This window comes from Penaeus chinensis, chromosome 29 (assembly GCF_019202785.1).
Source record: "Penaeus chinensis breed Huanghai No. 1 chromosome 29, ASM1920278v2, whole genome shotgun sequence".
NCBI classification, from domain to species: domain Eukaryota; kingdom Metazoa; phylum Arthropoda; class Malacostraca; order Decapoda; family Penaeidae; genus Penaeus; species Penaeus chinensis.
In genome coordinates this window covers 31,979,322-31,994,321 of record NC_061847.1, presented here as the reverse complement: position 1 = coordinate 31,994,321, position 15,000 = coordinate 31,979,322, and the positions used below count along the sequence as shown (strand labels likewise).

General features: G+C 46.1%; 2 protein-coding genes across 2 annotated transcripts in view; both read right to left on the bottom strand.

The window, feature by feature from the left end:
- LOC125040478 (serine-rich adhesin for platelets-like) overlaps positions 1-9,957 on the bottom strand; it is a gene marked incomplete at its 5' end in the record, with an annotated part of 26,155 nt that extends 16,198 nt beyond the window's left edge. Inside the window, 26 exons of the mRNA XM_047635031.1 lie at positions 1-362; positions 444-658; positions 876-967; positions 1,051-1,129; positions 1,290-1,352; positions 1,452-1,532; positions 1,614-1,774; positions 1,807-1,900; positions 2,118-2,460; positions 2,655-2,820; positions 3,120-3,720; positions 3,845-4,085; positions 4,298-4,420; positions 4,650-4,777; positions 4,902-4,972; positions 5,257-5,353; positions 5,622-5,764; positions 6,067-6,224; positions 6,496-6,671; positions 7,070-7,178; positions 7,396-7,402; positions 7,531-7,638; positions 7,814-7,955; positions 8,264-8,396; positions 8,795-8,813; positions 9,277-9,957. The exon at positions 1-362 is cut by the window's left edge and continues 49 nt beyond it. Of these exons, the coding sequence (XP_047490987.1) occupies positions 1-362; positions 444-658; positions 876-967; positions 1,051-1,129; positions 1,290-1,352; positions 1,452-1,532; positions 1,614-1,774; positions 1,807-1,900; positions 2,118-2,460; positions 2,655-2,820; positions 3,120-3,720; positions 3,845-4,085; positions 4,298-4,420; positions 4,650-4,777; positions 4,902-4,972; positions 5,257-5,353; positions 5,622-5,764; positions 6,067-6,224; positions 6,496-6,671; positions 7,070-7,178; positions 7,396-7,402; positions 7,531-7,638; positions 7,814-7,955; positions 8,264-8,396; positions 8,795-8,813; positions 9,277-9,957 (4,593 nt within the window). The remainder of the gene's footprint in view (positions 363-443; positions 659-875; positions 968-1,050; positions 1,130-1,289; positions 1,353-1,451; positions 1,533-1,613; positions 1,775-1,806; positions 1,901-2,117; positions 2,461-2,654; positions 2,821-3,119; positions 3,721-3,844; positions 4,086-4,297; positions 4,421-4,649; positions 4,778-4,901; positions 4,973-5,256; positions 5,354-5,621; positions 5,765-6,066; positions 6,225-6,495; positions 6,672-7,069; positions 7,179-7,395; positions 7,403-7,530; positions 7,639-7,813; positions 7,956-8,263; positions 8,397-8,794; positions 8,814-9,276) is intronic.
- A 3,599-nt stretch (positions 9,958-13,556) lies between these two features.
- LOC125040477 (uncharacterized protein DDB_G0271670-like) overlaps positions 13,557-15,000 on the bottom strand; it is a 1,518-nt gene continuing 74 nt past the window's right edge. The window contains exons 1-2 of the mRNA XM_047635029.1: positions 14,345-15,000; positions 13,557-13,768 (exon numbers count right to left, since the gene is read on the bottom strand). The exon at positions 14,345-15,000 is cut by the window's right edge and continues 74 nt beyond it. Of these exons, the coding sequence (XP_047490985.1) occupies positions 13,557-13,768; positions 14,345-15,000 (868 nt within the window). The remainder of the gene's footprint in view (positions 13,769-14,344) is intronic.

Sequence of the window (15,000 nt, the reverse complement as noted above, 5' to 3'; positions counted from 1 at the left end):
GGTCGTTGGAAAAGTTATGATTACAAAGCTGCTTGAGATGGCTGGGCTGCTTTTCGTTGCTTCACTACTTGATGGGTCAGCACTAACAGATGCAAATGAACTAGAGATTCCTAAACTACTTGAGGTGGATTTCCCTGCTATGCTCTCTGAACTGAGAGCCTCGGAACTCTTGAGGTTGGTCAAACTGCTTTCTAAACTGCTGGCCAAATTTGAAGATGTGAAATCAAAGCTGCAAGTTGCAAGACTGCTGGAAGCTGCCAAACTGCTTGAAGTTGCGAGACTGCTGGAAGCTGCCAAACTGCTTGAAGTTGCCAGACTGCTAGAAGCTGCCAAACTGCTTGAAGTTGCCACATTGCTGGAAGCTGCCAAACTGCTTGAGGTTGCCACGCTGCTGGAAGCTGCCAAACTGCTTGAAGTTGCCAGACTGCTGGAAGCTGCCAAACTGCTTGAAGTTGCCACACTGCTAGAAGCTGCCAAACTGCTTGAAGTTGCCACATTGCTGGAAGCTGCCAAACTGCTTGAGATTGTCACACTGCTGGAAGCTGCCATACTGATTGAGGTTGCCAGGCTGCTGGAAGCTGCCAAACTGTTTGAGGTTGCCAAGCTGCTGGAAGCTGCCATACTGCTTGAGGTTGCCAGGCTACTGGAAGCTGCCATACTGCTTGAGGTTGCCACATTGCTGGAAGCTGCCAAACTGCTTGAGGTTGCCAGGCTGCTGGAATCTGCCAAACTGCTTGAGGTTGCCAGGCTGCTGGAAGCTGCCAAACTGCTTGAGGTTGCCAGACTGCTGGAAGCTGCTACACTGCTTGAGGTTGCCAGGCTGCTGGAATCTGCCAAACTGCTTGAGGTTGCCAGGCTGCTGGAAGCTGCCAAACTGCTTAAGGTTGCCAGGCTGCTGGAAGCTGCCAAACTGCTTGAGGTTGCCAGGCTGCTGGAAGCTGTTGCCATGCTTGAGGTTGCCAGACTGCTGGAAGCTGCCAAACTGCTTGAGGTTGCCAGACTGCTGGAAGCTGCCAAACTGCTTAAGGTTGCCAGACTGCTTGAGATTGCCACACTGCTTGAAGCTGCTTCACTGCTTAAGGTTGCCAGGCTGCTGGAAGCTGTTGCACTGCTTGAGGTTGCCTGGCTGCTGGAAGCTGCCATACTGCTTGAGGTTGCCACACTGCTGGAAGCTGCCAAACTGCTTGAGGTTGCCAGGCTGTTGGAAGCTGCTACACTGCTTGAGGTTGCCAGGCTGCTGGAAGCTGTTGCACTGCTTGAGGTTGCCAGGATGCTGGAAGCTGCCAAACTGCTTGAGGTTGCCAGGCTGCTGGAAGCTGTTGCACTGCTTGAGGTTTCCAGGCTGCTGGAAGCTGCCAAACTGCTTGAGGTTGCCAGGCTGCTGGAAGCTGCCAAACTGCTTGAGGTTGCCACACTGCTGGAAGCTGCTAAACTGCTTGAGGTTGCCACACTGCTGGAAGCTGCCAAACTGCTTGATGTTGCCACACAGCTGGAAGCTGCTACACTGCTTGAAGGTGCCAGGCTGCTGGAAGCTGCCAAATTGCTTGAGGTTGCCAGGCTGCTGGAAGCTGCCAAACTGCTTAAGGTTGCCACACTGCTGGAAGCTGCCAAACTGCTTGAGGTTGCCACACTGCTGGAAGCTGCTACACTGCTTGAAATTGCCAGACTGCTGGACGTTGCCAAACTGCTTGAGGTTGCCAGACTGCTGGAAGCTGCTACACTGCTTGATGTTGCCAGGCTGCTGGAAGCTGCTAAACTGCTTGAGGTTGCCAGGCTGCTGGAAGCTGCCAAACTGCTTGAGGTTGCCAGGCTGCTGAAATCTGCCAAACTGCTTGAGGTTCCCACGCTGCTGGAAGCTGCCAAACTGCTTGAGATTCCCAGGCTGCTGGAAGCTGCCAAACTGCTTGAGGTTGCCAGGCTGCTGGAAGCTGCCAAACTGCTTGAGGTTGCCAGATTGCTGGAAGCTGCCAAACTGCTTGAGGTTGCCAGGCTGCTGGAAGCTGCCAAACTGCTTGAGGTTGCCAGGCTGCTGGAAGCTGCTACACTGCTTGAGGTTGCCAGACTGCTGGAAGCTGCCAAACTGCTTGAGGTTGCCACACTGCTGGAAGCTGCCAAACTGCTTGAGGTTGCCAGGCTGCTGGAAGCTGCTAAACTGCTTGAAGGTTGCCAGACTGCTGGAAGCTGCCAAACTGCTTGAGGTTGCCAGACTGCTGGAAACTGTCAAACTGCTTGAGGTTGCCACACTGCCGGAAGCTGCTACACTGCTTAAGGTTGTCAGACTGCTGGAAGCTACCAAACTGCTTGAGGTTCCAGACTGCTGGAAGCTGCTGCACTGCTTGAAGTTGCCAGACTGCTGGAAGCTGCCAAACTGCTTGAGGTTGCCAGACTGCTGGAAGCTGCTGTACTGCTTGGGGTTGTCAGGCTGCTGGAAGCTGCCAACTGCTTGAGGTTGCCAGACTGCTGGAAGCTACCAAACTCCTTGAGGTTGCCAGACTGCTAGAAGCTGCTACACTGCTTGAGGTTGCCAGACTGCTGGAAGCTGTTGCACTGCTTGAGGTTGCCAGGCTGCTGGAAGCTGTTGCACTGCTTGAGGTTGCCAGACTGCTGGAAGCTGCTACACTGCTTGAGGTTGCCAGACTGCTGGAAGCTGCTACACTGCTTGAGGTTGCCAGGCTGTTGGAAGCTGTTGCACTGCTTGAGGTTGCCAGACTGCTGGAAGCTGTTGCACTGCTTGAGGTTTCCAGGCTGCTGGAAGCTGCTACACTGCTTAAGGTTGCCAGGCTGCTGGAAGCTGTTGCACTGCTTGAGGTTGCCAGGCTGCTGGAAGCTGTTGCACTGCTTGAGGTTGCCAGACTGCTGGAAGCTGCCAAACTGCTTGAGGTTGCCACACTGCTGGAAGCTGTTACACTGCTTGAAGTTGCCAGACTACTGGAAGCTGCTACACTGCTTGAGGTTGCCACACTGCTGGAAGCTGTTGCACTGCTTGAGGTTGCCACACTGCTGGAAACTGTTGCACTGCTTGAGGTTGCCACACTGCTGGAAGCTGCTACACTGCTTGAGGTTGCCACACTGCTGGAAGTTGCCAAACTGCTTGAGGTTGCCAAGCTGCTGGAAGCTGCCAAACTGCTTGAGGTTGCCACACTACTGGAAGCTGCTACACTGCTGGAGGTTGCCAGACTGCTGGAAGCTGCCAAACTGCTTGAGGTTGCCAGACTGCTGGAAGCTGCCAAACTGTTTGAGGTTGCCAGACTGCTGAAAACTGCCAAACTGCTTGAGGTTCCCACACTGCTGGAGGCTGTTGCACTGCTTGAGGTTGCCAGACTGCTGGAAGCTGTTGCACTATTTGAAGTTGCCAAACTGCTGGAAGCTGCTGTACTGCTAGAGGTTGCCAGGCTGCTGGAAGCTGCCAAACTGCTTGAGGTTGCCAGACTACTGGATAATTCTACACTGTTTACTGTTCCTGAATTGATTATAATTAGAGATACTAAACTGTTAGTGTTCCCTCCCACATTGATATTCGTGCCCACTGAATTGCTCACTGAAGCCAAATAACTTGATCCTGATGATGAGCTTAATGTTCCAAGACTAGAGATTGCCACACTATTTGAGGTTGCCACACTGCTGGATTCGGCCAGACTACTAGGGGTTGCCAGATTACTGGAAGCTGCTGAGAATGTCTGACTGCTGGAAGCTGCTAAACTGCTTGAGGTTGCCACACTGCTGGAAGCTGCCAAACTGATTGAGGTTGCCACACTGCTGGAAGCTGCCAAACTGCTTGAGGTTGCCAGACTGCTGGAAGCTGCCAAACTGCTTGAGGTTGCCAGACTGCTGGAAGCTGCCAAACTGCTTGAGGTTGCCAGGCTGCTGGAAGCTGTTGCACTGCTTGAAGTTGCCAGACTGCTGGAAGCTGCCAAACTGCTTGAGGTTGCCAGGCTGCTGGAAACTGCCAAACTGTTTGAGGTTGCCACACTGCTGGAAGCTGCCAAACTGCTTGAGGTTGCCACACTTGCTGGAAGCTGCTAGCACTGCTTGAGGTTGCCCAGGCTGCTGGAAGCTGCCATACACTGCTTGAGGTTGCCAGGCTGCTGGAAGCTGCCAAACTGCTTGAGGTTGCCAGACTGCTGGAAGCTGCTACACTGCTTGAGGTTGCCAGACTGCTGGAAGCTGCCAACACTGCTTGAAGGTTGCCAGACTGCTGGAAGCTGCTACACTGCTTGAGGTTGCCAGACTGCTGGAAGCTGTTGCACTGCTTGAGGTTGCCAGACTGCTGGAAGCTGCCAAACTGCTTTGAGGTTGCCAGCACTGCTGGAAGCTACCAAACTGCTTGAGGTTGCCAGCTGCTGGAAGCTGCTACACTGCTTGAGGTTGCCCAGACTGCTGGAAGCTGCCAAACTGCTTGAGTTGCCACACTGCTGGAAAGCTGTTCAAACTGCTTGAGGTTTGCCACTCTGCTGGAAGCTGCTACACTGCTTGAGGTTGCCAGAGCTGCTGGAAGCTGCCAAACTGCTTGAGGTTGCCACACTGCTGGAAGCTGCCAAACTGCTTAGAGGTTGCCAGACTGCTGGAAGCTGCCAAACTGCTTGAGGTTGCCACACAGCTGGAAGTTACTACACTGCTTGAGGTTGCCAGACTACTGGAAGCTGCCAAACTGCTTGAGGTTGCCAGACTGCTGGAAGCTGCTACACTGTTTGAGGTTTCCACACTGCTGGAAGCTGCTACACTGTTTGAGGTTTCCACACTGCTGGAAGCTGCTACACTGCTTGAGGTTGCCACACTGCTGGAAGCTGCATAACTGCTTGAGGTTGCCAGACTACTGGAAGCTGCTACACTGCTTGAGGTTGCCAGACTGCTGGAAGCTGCCAAACTGCTTGAGGTTGCCACACTGCTGGAAGCTGTTGCACTGCTTGAGGTTGCCAGGCTGCTGGAAGCTGTTGCCATGCTTGAGGTTGCCACACTGCTGGAAGCTGCCAAACTGCTTGAGGTTGCCACACTGCTGGAAGCTGCCAAACTGCTTGAAGTTGCCACACTGCTGGAAGCTGTTACACTGCTTGAGGTTGCCACACTGCTGGAAGCTGCCAAACTGCTTGAGGTTGCCACACTGCTGGAAGCTGCCAAACTGCTCGAAGTTGCCACACTGCTGGAAGCTGCCAAACTGCTTGAGGTTGCCACGCTGCTGGAAGCTGCCAAAATGCTTGAGGTTGCCACACTGCTGGAAGCTGCCAAACTGCTTGGGGTTGCCAGACTGCTGGAAGCTGCCAAACTGCTTGAGGTTGCCACGTTGCTGGAAGCTGTTGCCATGCTTGAGGTTGCCACACTGCTGGAAGCTACTACACTGCTTGAGGTTGCCAGACTGCTGGAAGCTGCCAAACTGCTTGCGGTTGCCACACTGCTGGAAGCTGCCAAACTGCTTGAGGTTGCCACACTGCTGGAAGCTGCATAACTGCTTGAGGTTGCCACACTGCTGGCAGCTACTACACTGCTTGAGGTTGCCAGACTGCTGGAAGCTGCATAACTGCTTGAGGTTGCCACACTGCTGGCAGCTACTACACTGCTTGAGGTTGCCAGACTGCTGGAAGCTGTTGCACTGCTTGAGGTTGCCAGACTGCTGGAAGCTGCCAAACTGCTTGAGGTTGCCACACTGCTGGAAGCTGTTGCCATGCTTGAGGTTGTCACACTGCTGGAAGCTACTACACTGCTTGAGGTTGTCAGACTGCTGGAAGATGTTGCACTGTTTGAGGTTGCCAGACTGCTGGAAGCTGCCAAACTGCTTGAGGTTGCCAGACTGCTGGAAGCTGCCAAGCTGCTTGAGGTTGCCACACTGCTGGAAGCTGCCAAACTGCTTGAGGTTGCCAAGCTGCTGGAAGCTGCCAAACTGCTTGAGGTTGCCAAGCTGCTGGAAGCTGCCAAACTGCTTGAGGTTGCCACACTGCTGGAAGCTACTACACTGCTTGAGGTGGTCAGACTGCTGGAAGCTGTTGCACTGCTTGAGGTTGCCAGACTGCTGGAAGCTGCCATACTGCTTGAGGTTGCCACCCTGCTGGAAGCTGCCAAACTGCTTGAGGTTGCCAGACTACTGGAAGCTGTGACCATGCTTGAGGTTGCCAGACTGCTGGAAGCTGCCAAACTGCTTGAGGCTGCCAGACTACTGGAAGCTGTGACCATGCTTGAGGTTGCCAGACTGCTGGAAGCTGTTGCGCTGCTTGAGCTTGCCAGATTAGTTGACCCTAATCAATTTCATCATGCATATTAGTCTTGGATATGATATTGCTAGCACTATATATATATATTTTAAATGTCACTTTCAAACTCATTTGTATATATATATAATATGATTAACTCTGTAGAATTTAAAAAATGCCTGTACACATAAATACACATAATTACACGCACGGGCTGAATCACACACACACACAAAAGCACATAAGTAGATTTGAGCATTTCTGTTTATTGATTGAAGATATCTGACGATCGGAAATTTCAGTTGATATTACATACTTGAGAAACTGCTTCTGCTTGAACTTCTTGAACTTGAGGTGTCAGCTGAACTTGGTAAGGCACGACTTGAATCTGCTAAACTGCTTGATGGATAACTTGGAATGCTTGAGCTGCTGTGGGTTGATACTGAATTTCTTGATGGTCTTGAGTTACCTGTAGTAAATGATGCCACAATGCTGAGAAAAACCTTTTTTTTGAGGAATGTCATATGGGAGGAAAATTCATGAAAATAGGATAATGCATATGATGGGTTTAGGATAACCTGAAACAGAAGATAGGGTAGACAAATTGTGAAATTTAGTGTACGTGTTCTTCTTAGCATATGCACCTGAAAAAGAAAGAGGATGAAATGATATAGAATCCTACACATTTGCGTCTAATCAACAGAAATTACATCTTGAATTTGCCTCTGAGTGTATTCAAATTTTCCGTTTTTGTGAACTGCTTAAAGTTTACAGACACTGATTTTTTTATTTGCTTGATTCTTCGGAATTGTATTAACACTTTTTATTCAGTCCCTTTTTGGTCATCTAATTTTGCTGTAAACTTCTCCAAATTCTCCAATTGTAGATACCTGTTGTAAGATATCTGGTACTTTCTGTTTCCTGTGTTTGAGGGATTTTGGTTAAGGAACTCACCTTCAGCTGCTAGTGGATGAGCGCCAATGCGGCAGTTGGTTGTACCTACAAATGTTTAGGAATATACCAGTCTTAATTTTTTTTGTCATATCTTATTATCATATATTCCAAGTGGTGTATTTAGCACTGTTCTATATGATTCATCATTGTGATCACCAGTATGTCTAAACTGGTACTACGATGTCTGGATTGGGGAAATTATTTGACAATAAGTTCCCAGTGCGATATAGAAGTGCAGTGACTAGTTCTTGACATGCTCTACCTTGGTGCTTGAAAAATCATTTCAATATCTGGGGTGTCCATCACCTGTCTTCACTATACGTTCTCTGTACAATCCATATTGAATTCATGGTGTATCATTTTTCTTTTTTTTCACTCTGTTTTGTACTAGCATTACTGAGGTAAGTTCAACTTCAGTTTCCTCTTGACAACCACACGTTTCATGCTTCGTGCTCTCCTTCACCTCTCTGTGGTACAGGTCATGGCCTGCTAACGTGCTTTGGCTCTTCGTTGAACTTGGAATTCATCATATATGATACTGTAAGTGCAATGTCACACAGATTAAGATGGAAAAGGAGGGTGACGGGGAAAGGGGAGAGAGAATGCGAGGGAAAGAGGGAAGAGGAAGAGAATGGTATGCTGGGATTGATGGTAGTTATTTAAATCTGTCTGCTCAGTACCCGAATCATATTGGGCTCGTGAGAAACCATCGTCTTCAAGTATTCACTGGAGCATGTACTTGTATTCCTGTATTTTGCTTTAGGCAGAGTAAATGCACTCACAGAGCGAGATACATGTACAATTCTTACAATTCTTGAATTTCTTCGGAGTAGACCACATAAAATGCTTGAACTATAGGGTGGGGGGTGGGGATAATCTTCAGAAATATCCATAAAACTTGTACTTGAAACGACTTCTTGTATGCTTACATGAACAATTCTTGTGTGTTTGGTCACAGTGGTTGAACTCGAAAGAATACTTCAGTTTGAATCAGAGATAGTTAAAACAATAAAATCAAAGACTGGAAGGGGAAGAGCGAGGGTAGTTAAACGCAAGACCAATTAGAGAAAGTTAGTCAATAGACAGGTATAGAGAGTTGTGTGAGTGCTGTGACATATCTTTAGGTCTACCCGTATCCCTTAAAACTATTGTAGACACTAAAGTCTAGTGTATGTTTATTTTCTACTGTGCTCTGACATTCGGGTGAATCTTGCAGAAACGTAGAGAAGAACTCACAGTCGATAGTGCCGGAAGACGACGAACCTATAATAAATCGATAAGTGATGAGGAATTAGAATCAATAGGAAACAGAGGTCTTCTTTCCTTCAGAATCTTCATTAACTTCAGGCTTCTTTTGTTTCTTCGCACTTGTATGTAAAAAGAACTAACGAGATTCTAAATAATTTAGCAAAGAAAAAAAAAATATATATAAAGTAAACAAGCTCAATATAGTGAAAGCGTGTGTGCAGCTGAGTAGCAATATTCAGAATCGTTGTGGTGAGCAGAATTTGAACGTGATGTGTTGTGTTCCATAATGCTCGGTGATTCACACTCGAAAATTAAGTAGCAGTTTGTACCATTAACAGTTTTTTTAGCATAACTTTCTCATCAACTTGTACAGTGCACAAACCACATTCCCAGTCGCAGTGCTTCGGATTTACTTTTCGTGAAGTGCTGTTTCTGCAATGTGAATGGTTTAGTTGTAAAAAGAAACACAATGTGTTGTTTATAGGTTGGTGGTGTTCCAAGAAGGTGCTCCGAAGGAATGTCTACACGTGCGTGTGTATGTGTGTGTGTGTGTGTGTGTGTGTGTGTGTGTGTGTGTGTGTCGTATGCGTGTTTGTGTGCTCGTCCTCAAATCATTGGATCCAAAATTCGTAATGGTGCTTGAAAGTGCAATAATATTGCATGGTTTACTTGAAGAGCTGCTGCTGCTTGAGGAGCTGCTACTGCTCGAGGAGCTGCTACTGCTTGACGAGCTGCTGCTGCTTGACGAGCTGCTGCTGCTTGAGGAACTGCTACTGCTTGACGAGCTGCTGCTGCTTGACGAGCTGCTACTGCTTGAGGAGCTGCTACTGCTTGACGAGCTGCTACTGCTTGACGAGCTGCTACTGCTTGACGAGCTGCTACTGCTTGACGAGCTGCTACTGCTTGACGAGCTGCTACTGCTCGAGGAGCTGCTACTGCTTGATGAGCTGCTACTGCTCGAGGAGCTGCTACTGCTTGACGAGCTGCTGCTGCTTGACGAGCTGCTGCTGCTTGACGAGCTGCTACTGCTTGACGAGCTGCTACTGCTTGACGAGCTGCTACTGCTTGACGAGCTGCTACTGCTTGACGAGCTGCTACTGCTTGACGAGCTGCTACTGCTTGACGAGCTGCTACTGCTTGACGAGCTGCTACTGCTTGAGGAGCTGCTACTGCTTGATGAGCTGCTACTGCTCGAGGAGCTGCTACTGCTTGACGAGCTGCTGCTGCTTGACGAGCTACTACTGCTTGACGAGCTGCTGCTGCTTGACGAGCTGCTACTGCTTGAGGAGCTGCTACTGCTTGAGGAGCTGCTACTGCTTGACGAGCTGCTACTGCTTGGGGAGCTGCTACTGCTTGAGGAGCTGCTGCTGCTTGACGAGCTGCTACTGCTCGAGGAGCTGCTACTGCTTGACGAGCTGCTACTGCTTGAGGAGCTGCTACTGCTTGAGGAGCTGCTGCTGCTTGACGAGCTGCTACTGCTTGAGGAGCTGCTGCTGCTTGAGGAGCTGCTGCTGCTTGACGAGCTGCTACTGCTTGAGGAAATGCTACTGCTTGACGAGCTGCTACTGCTTGACGAGCTGCTACTACTTGACGAGCTGCTACTGCTCGAGGAGCTGCTACTGCTTGACGAGCTGCTACTGCTTGACGAGCTGCTACTGCTTGACGAGCTGCTACTGCTTGACGAGCTGCTACTGCTTGACGAGCTGCTACTGCTTGACGAGCTGCTACTGCTTGACGAGCTGCTACTGCTCGAGGAGCTGCTACTGCTTGACGAGCTGCTACTGCTTGAGGAGCTGCTACTGCTTGAGGAACTGCTACTGCTTGATGAGCTGCTGCTGCTTGAGGAACTGCTACTGCTTAACGAGCTGCTACTGCTTGATGAGCTTCTACTGCTTGACGAGCTGCTACTGCTTGACGAGCTGCTACTGCTTGACGAGCTGCTACTGCTCGAGGAGCTGCTACTGCTTGACGAGCTGCTACTGCTTGAGTTGCTACTGCTTGAGGAACTGCTACTGCTTGATGAGCTGCTGCTGCTTGAGGAACTGCTACTGCTTAACGAGCTGCTACTGCTTGATGAGCTGCTACTGCTTGAGGAACTACTACTGCTACTGCTTGAACTTGAGGAACCTAAAATAATGGGCATACGATTCGCTGAATGAAAGGCCACTGCAGGGGGGACAGCCTCGTCAGAGTCAAGACATTTTCAAAAGAATTATAAATGTGATTGTTAGTAAACCTCAGATCCTGGCAGAAAAAAGCGACAAGAAACCTGATGTTGCCCGTATTTTGTTTGTTTGTTTGTTTTGTTGTCTCTTGGTTTCTTCTTATTTTATTATACTTTCGTTGTGGTACGTATGCGGAGGGGAGGGAGGGAGGGAGAAGAGGAGGGGAGTTACTAGCACTTATTTTAGGAAACTATTGTACAAGATTGTTTTTGGTTTTGGTGTATGTATGTATATGTGTGTGTGTCTGTGTGTTTGTGAATATGTGTATGTATGTGACTGTGTGTGCTTTTGTGTGTGTCTGTGTGTTTCTGTGTGCGTGTGTGTGTGTGAATATGTATTTGTGTGTGAATGTTTGTGTGTATGTGTGTGTGTGTTTGCTTGAGGAATGCATTTACCACATAAGAAACTACTAGTACTTAAGTAAATGCTATTTTATGGGACACTATACTTCATGAGTCATGAGATGTATTGTAGACAGATCCAAAGAACCGTAAATATAGACTGCATTCATTAATTCTAATAAAAAAAAAAAAAATTGTATTGCTTGAATTACGTAATGCAGATAACAGTATGACAGCGAATTTATACTTTAGGGTTTAGTTATTTATTATAACTGAAAGGGGGGGGGGGGTAAGGGGGTTATTGTACAAGGGACAAGGGATGAGGGAAAGTAAAGGAGATTGTGAAAAGGAGAAAGGATATATAATTATATATAATTATATAATTATTATATTAATATTTTTGGTTTCCCATTTCCATATTCCTTCATTTAAGGTTTGTTAAAAAAAAACATTTTCTGCCCACCTGTAAAATGTTCTGTAAAACAAACAAAACAAATATCAATTGTACTTTGCACACATTACTCGATTTCTTTAGGTGTATTCTGGTCATACTTTGCAACCAGAACATTGCAACCAGAGAAGATATGTATATTCAAGAAATTAATAAATAGTTTTCCTTGTGTTTCCGAAGGCTGTTAGATGAGCCAAGGTCAGTATCTCAGGAGAAGCAGGAATAAGGAAAATTGTCATAATATTGTTTTTCCTTCTTCTTCTTTTGTTGCTCGTCTGCCTAGTTCCTTACCTTTCTCTGTCAGGTATGATTAATGGAAAAATAAGAAAATTTGATTTGTTTAAATAAATGTTAATAATAATAGCTGGTAATTCTAGTGGTCAAGTTTTGAATTCATTAACCTGTCTCGACCTCGCATTACTTACCTTCGAGAGTAGATGTAAAATGTGTATATGTATATATATATATATATATATATATATATATATATATATATATATATATATTTGCTTCTTTATTTATTTAATCGTTTTCTTAGTTCAGTTTAGTTATTAACTGTATATGTAGTGTAATTCAAGACCTTATCCAGCGGTAATTACTCTAACGTTACAAATATATGCATGTCATTATTAACACTAGGCTGGTTGCAAATGATTACTCTAAAGGAATTTCACTTGTAAGTATGCCTTCTTAGTCACAAGCTCATTCTTAAGAAACAACTTTACAGTAGTTTAAATATTTGTCTTTCATTGACTTACTGCTTGAGCTGCTGCTGCTTGACGAACTGCTACTGCTGCCTGTAGAAGGAAAACGGAACTGCATAAGGACACGTGAGTTATTCTAATGAATACACATGTGTGCGTGTGTGTGAAAATATGTGGGTCAAGATTCTTCCAGGTTGGCCTTTGCATGGGTTTGTTGGGGAATGTATGAGAGAGAGAGAGAGAAAGAGAGAGAGGGGGGGATGGGAGGGAGAGAATGAGAAAGAGAGAGAGGGGGGGATGGGAGAGAGAGAGAGAAAGCGAGAGAGATGGGAGGGAGAGAAAGAAAAAGAGAAAGAGAGAGAGAGAGAGAGAGACGTACATAAATGTAAACATGCAGTATAAACATTAACACAAGATAAGATTCGACATGAAAGTTATTAGATGATACAAAGTAACACAATTTTCGCAGGGATAAAAGGTATATGCATATCTATCTATATATATATATATATATATATATGGAAAAAATATATATAATTTGGAAGCGACTTCGTGTATGCTTGCACGAAAATTTTGTTTAGAATGAAACAAATATAAATCCGGGACTGGATTTTAAAAGTTTGCTTCATTTTAAATCAGAAGTTAGATAACGGGTTTAGATGGCAGATACCGAGCGAGAGAGTGAGAGAAAGAGGAGAGAAAGGGGAGGGAGGACAGAAGGAGAGAAAAAAAGGGGAGGGGAGAGAGGGAGAGGCAGCAGGGAGCAGAGACAGACAGATCGACAGGCAAAGGGAGAGAAAGGCAGTTAGAGAGAGGCAGGTGAACAAAAAATTGAACAAACACGAAAAGACGTAAAGGTTTTTTAACACTCCTTTGAAACAAAGTACTTAAATCTGTAAAATATTGCTTGGGAAAAAATGGCATTAAAGCGGATTTTTTAGGATCCTTCAGGAATCTTCTAGAATGTCCCGTGTTTAGAGATTGCCAATTAAGTAAATGCTTATCCATGTGTATGCATGTGTGTTCGTATGTATATATATGAGATACAACCTCGAGTCTCTTTGTAAATATTTCGAAATTCCTGAAAAAAAAAGTGTATAAAAGATGTTACAGATTCTTGATTGTTCTTGCCGCGTGTGCCAACACTATTGCGTGTGATGTTTTAATAAGCTGCACAAAGTAATCAACTTATTAAGTCACTCGATTCGATATAGTAATTGAACAGTAAAGTGCATTTGTCTGTGCTGCAACTGAAGTCCATTAGGGTGTTGCAGCGTGTTCATATCGAATAAATTATGAAAGTGCCATACGTGAATATCAGTCATAAACAAAGCACTAATATTGTCACGTGCGATTTAAAAAGATTTACGAATAGGTTTATGTGGTGAATATGACACAGGAAAGCTCGGGTGTTTCTTAGAGTAGTTGTGCTTTCCTCGGTGGTCTGATACTCTTTAAGGTGCTCCAGGGTATATGAATGGTGTAGATTTTATCTTACTACTGCTTATGGCGTAACTGCTGATACTTGAAGAACTGCTGCTGCTTGAGGGAATATCACTGCTTGCAGAAATACAACTATGTGAGGAGCTGCTATTACTGGAGGAACTGCTACGGCTTGAAGACCTACTACTACTTGAAGAACTGCTCCTACTTGAACTCGATGAACCTAAAATAATTGCCATGTTTCTCTTTCAATAAGAACATTCGCCAGAACAGGGATTTTAACAGTGAAAACAATTACTATTGATCAAGTGCGAGTGGTATTGCTACTTCTTCGTGAGCTTGATGTACAAGGATATTTCTTATTTTGTGCATGGTTAAGCCGTGGAGTTTTTCACAGGAAACCATGTACTCTCTCTCTCTCTCTCTCTCTCTCTCTCTCTCTCTCTCTCTCTCTCTCTCTCTCTCTCTCTCTCTCTCTCTCTCTCTCTCTTTCTCTCTCTCTCCTTGCCTCTCCCCCCCCTTACTCTATCTATCAATTTATCTATATATCTATCTGCCACCAATTTGTGAAGGTGATCTACGCTTACGTTAATGGAAAACAGTGTGTTGACATTCCCTATTGTGGTTTTGTGTACAAGTGAATGTGTTCTTTTTTTAAGTATTCAACCGTTTAATATACTGAGCAAGGTCTTTAGCCCGCAATAATTTAGCACTATATTTATTTCGTGCATGGACTAAAATCCTTCAGGGTATTTCAGCGTGCTTCAGCGTGCTTCAGCGAATGGAATCGTTATCTTACTGCTATTACTTGAGGAGCTCCTGCGGCTGCTGCTTCTGTTTGAGGAACTTGTACTGCTTGAGGAGCTACTAATGACTGAAGAGCTGCTACTGCTTGAGCCGATCATGCATAAAGAGCTACTGCTGCTTGAAAAACTGTTACTGCTTGAGGAACTACAGCTGCTTAGAGTACTTCTACTGATTGCCGAACTGCTACCGCTTGAGGAACGACTATTCCTTGAGGAACTACTGCTGCTTGAGGAACTCCTGTCGCTTGAAAAACTGCTACTCTTTGACGAAATGTTACTCCTTGAGGAACTACTACTGACTGAGGAGTTGCTGCTGCCTAAGGAGCTGCTAATGCTTGAGGAGCTTCTAATGCTTGAAGAACTACTAATGCTTGAGGAACTGCTATTGCCTGAGGAGCTGCTAATGCTTGAGGAGCTTCTAATGCTTGAAGAACTGCTAATGCTCGAGGAACTACTAATGCTTGAGGAACTGATACTGCTTGAGGAACTGCTAATGCTTGAGGAACTGCTAATGCTTGAGGAACTGCTAATGCTTGAGGAACTGCTACTGCTTGAGGAACTGCTAATGCTTGAGGAACTGCTAATGTTTGAGGAGCTTCTAATGCTTGAAGAACTGCTAATGCTTGAGGAGCTTCTAATGCTTGAGGAA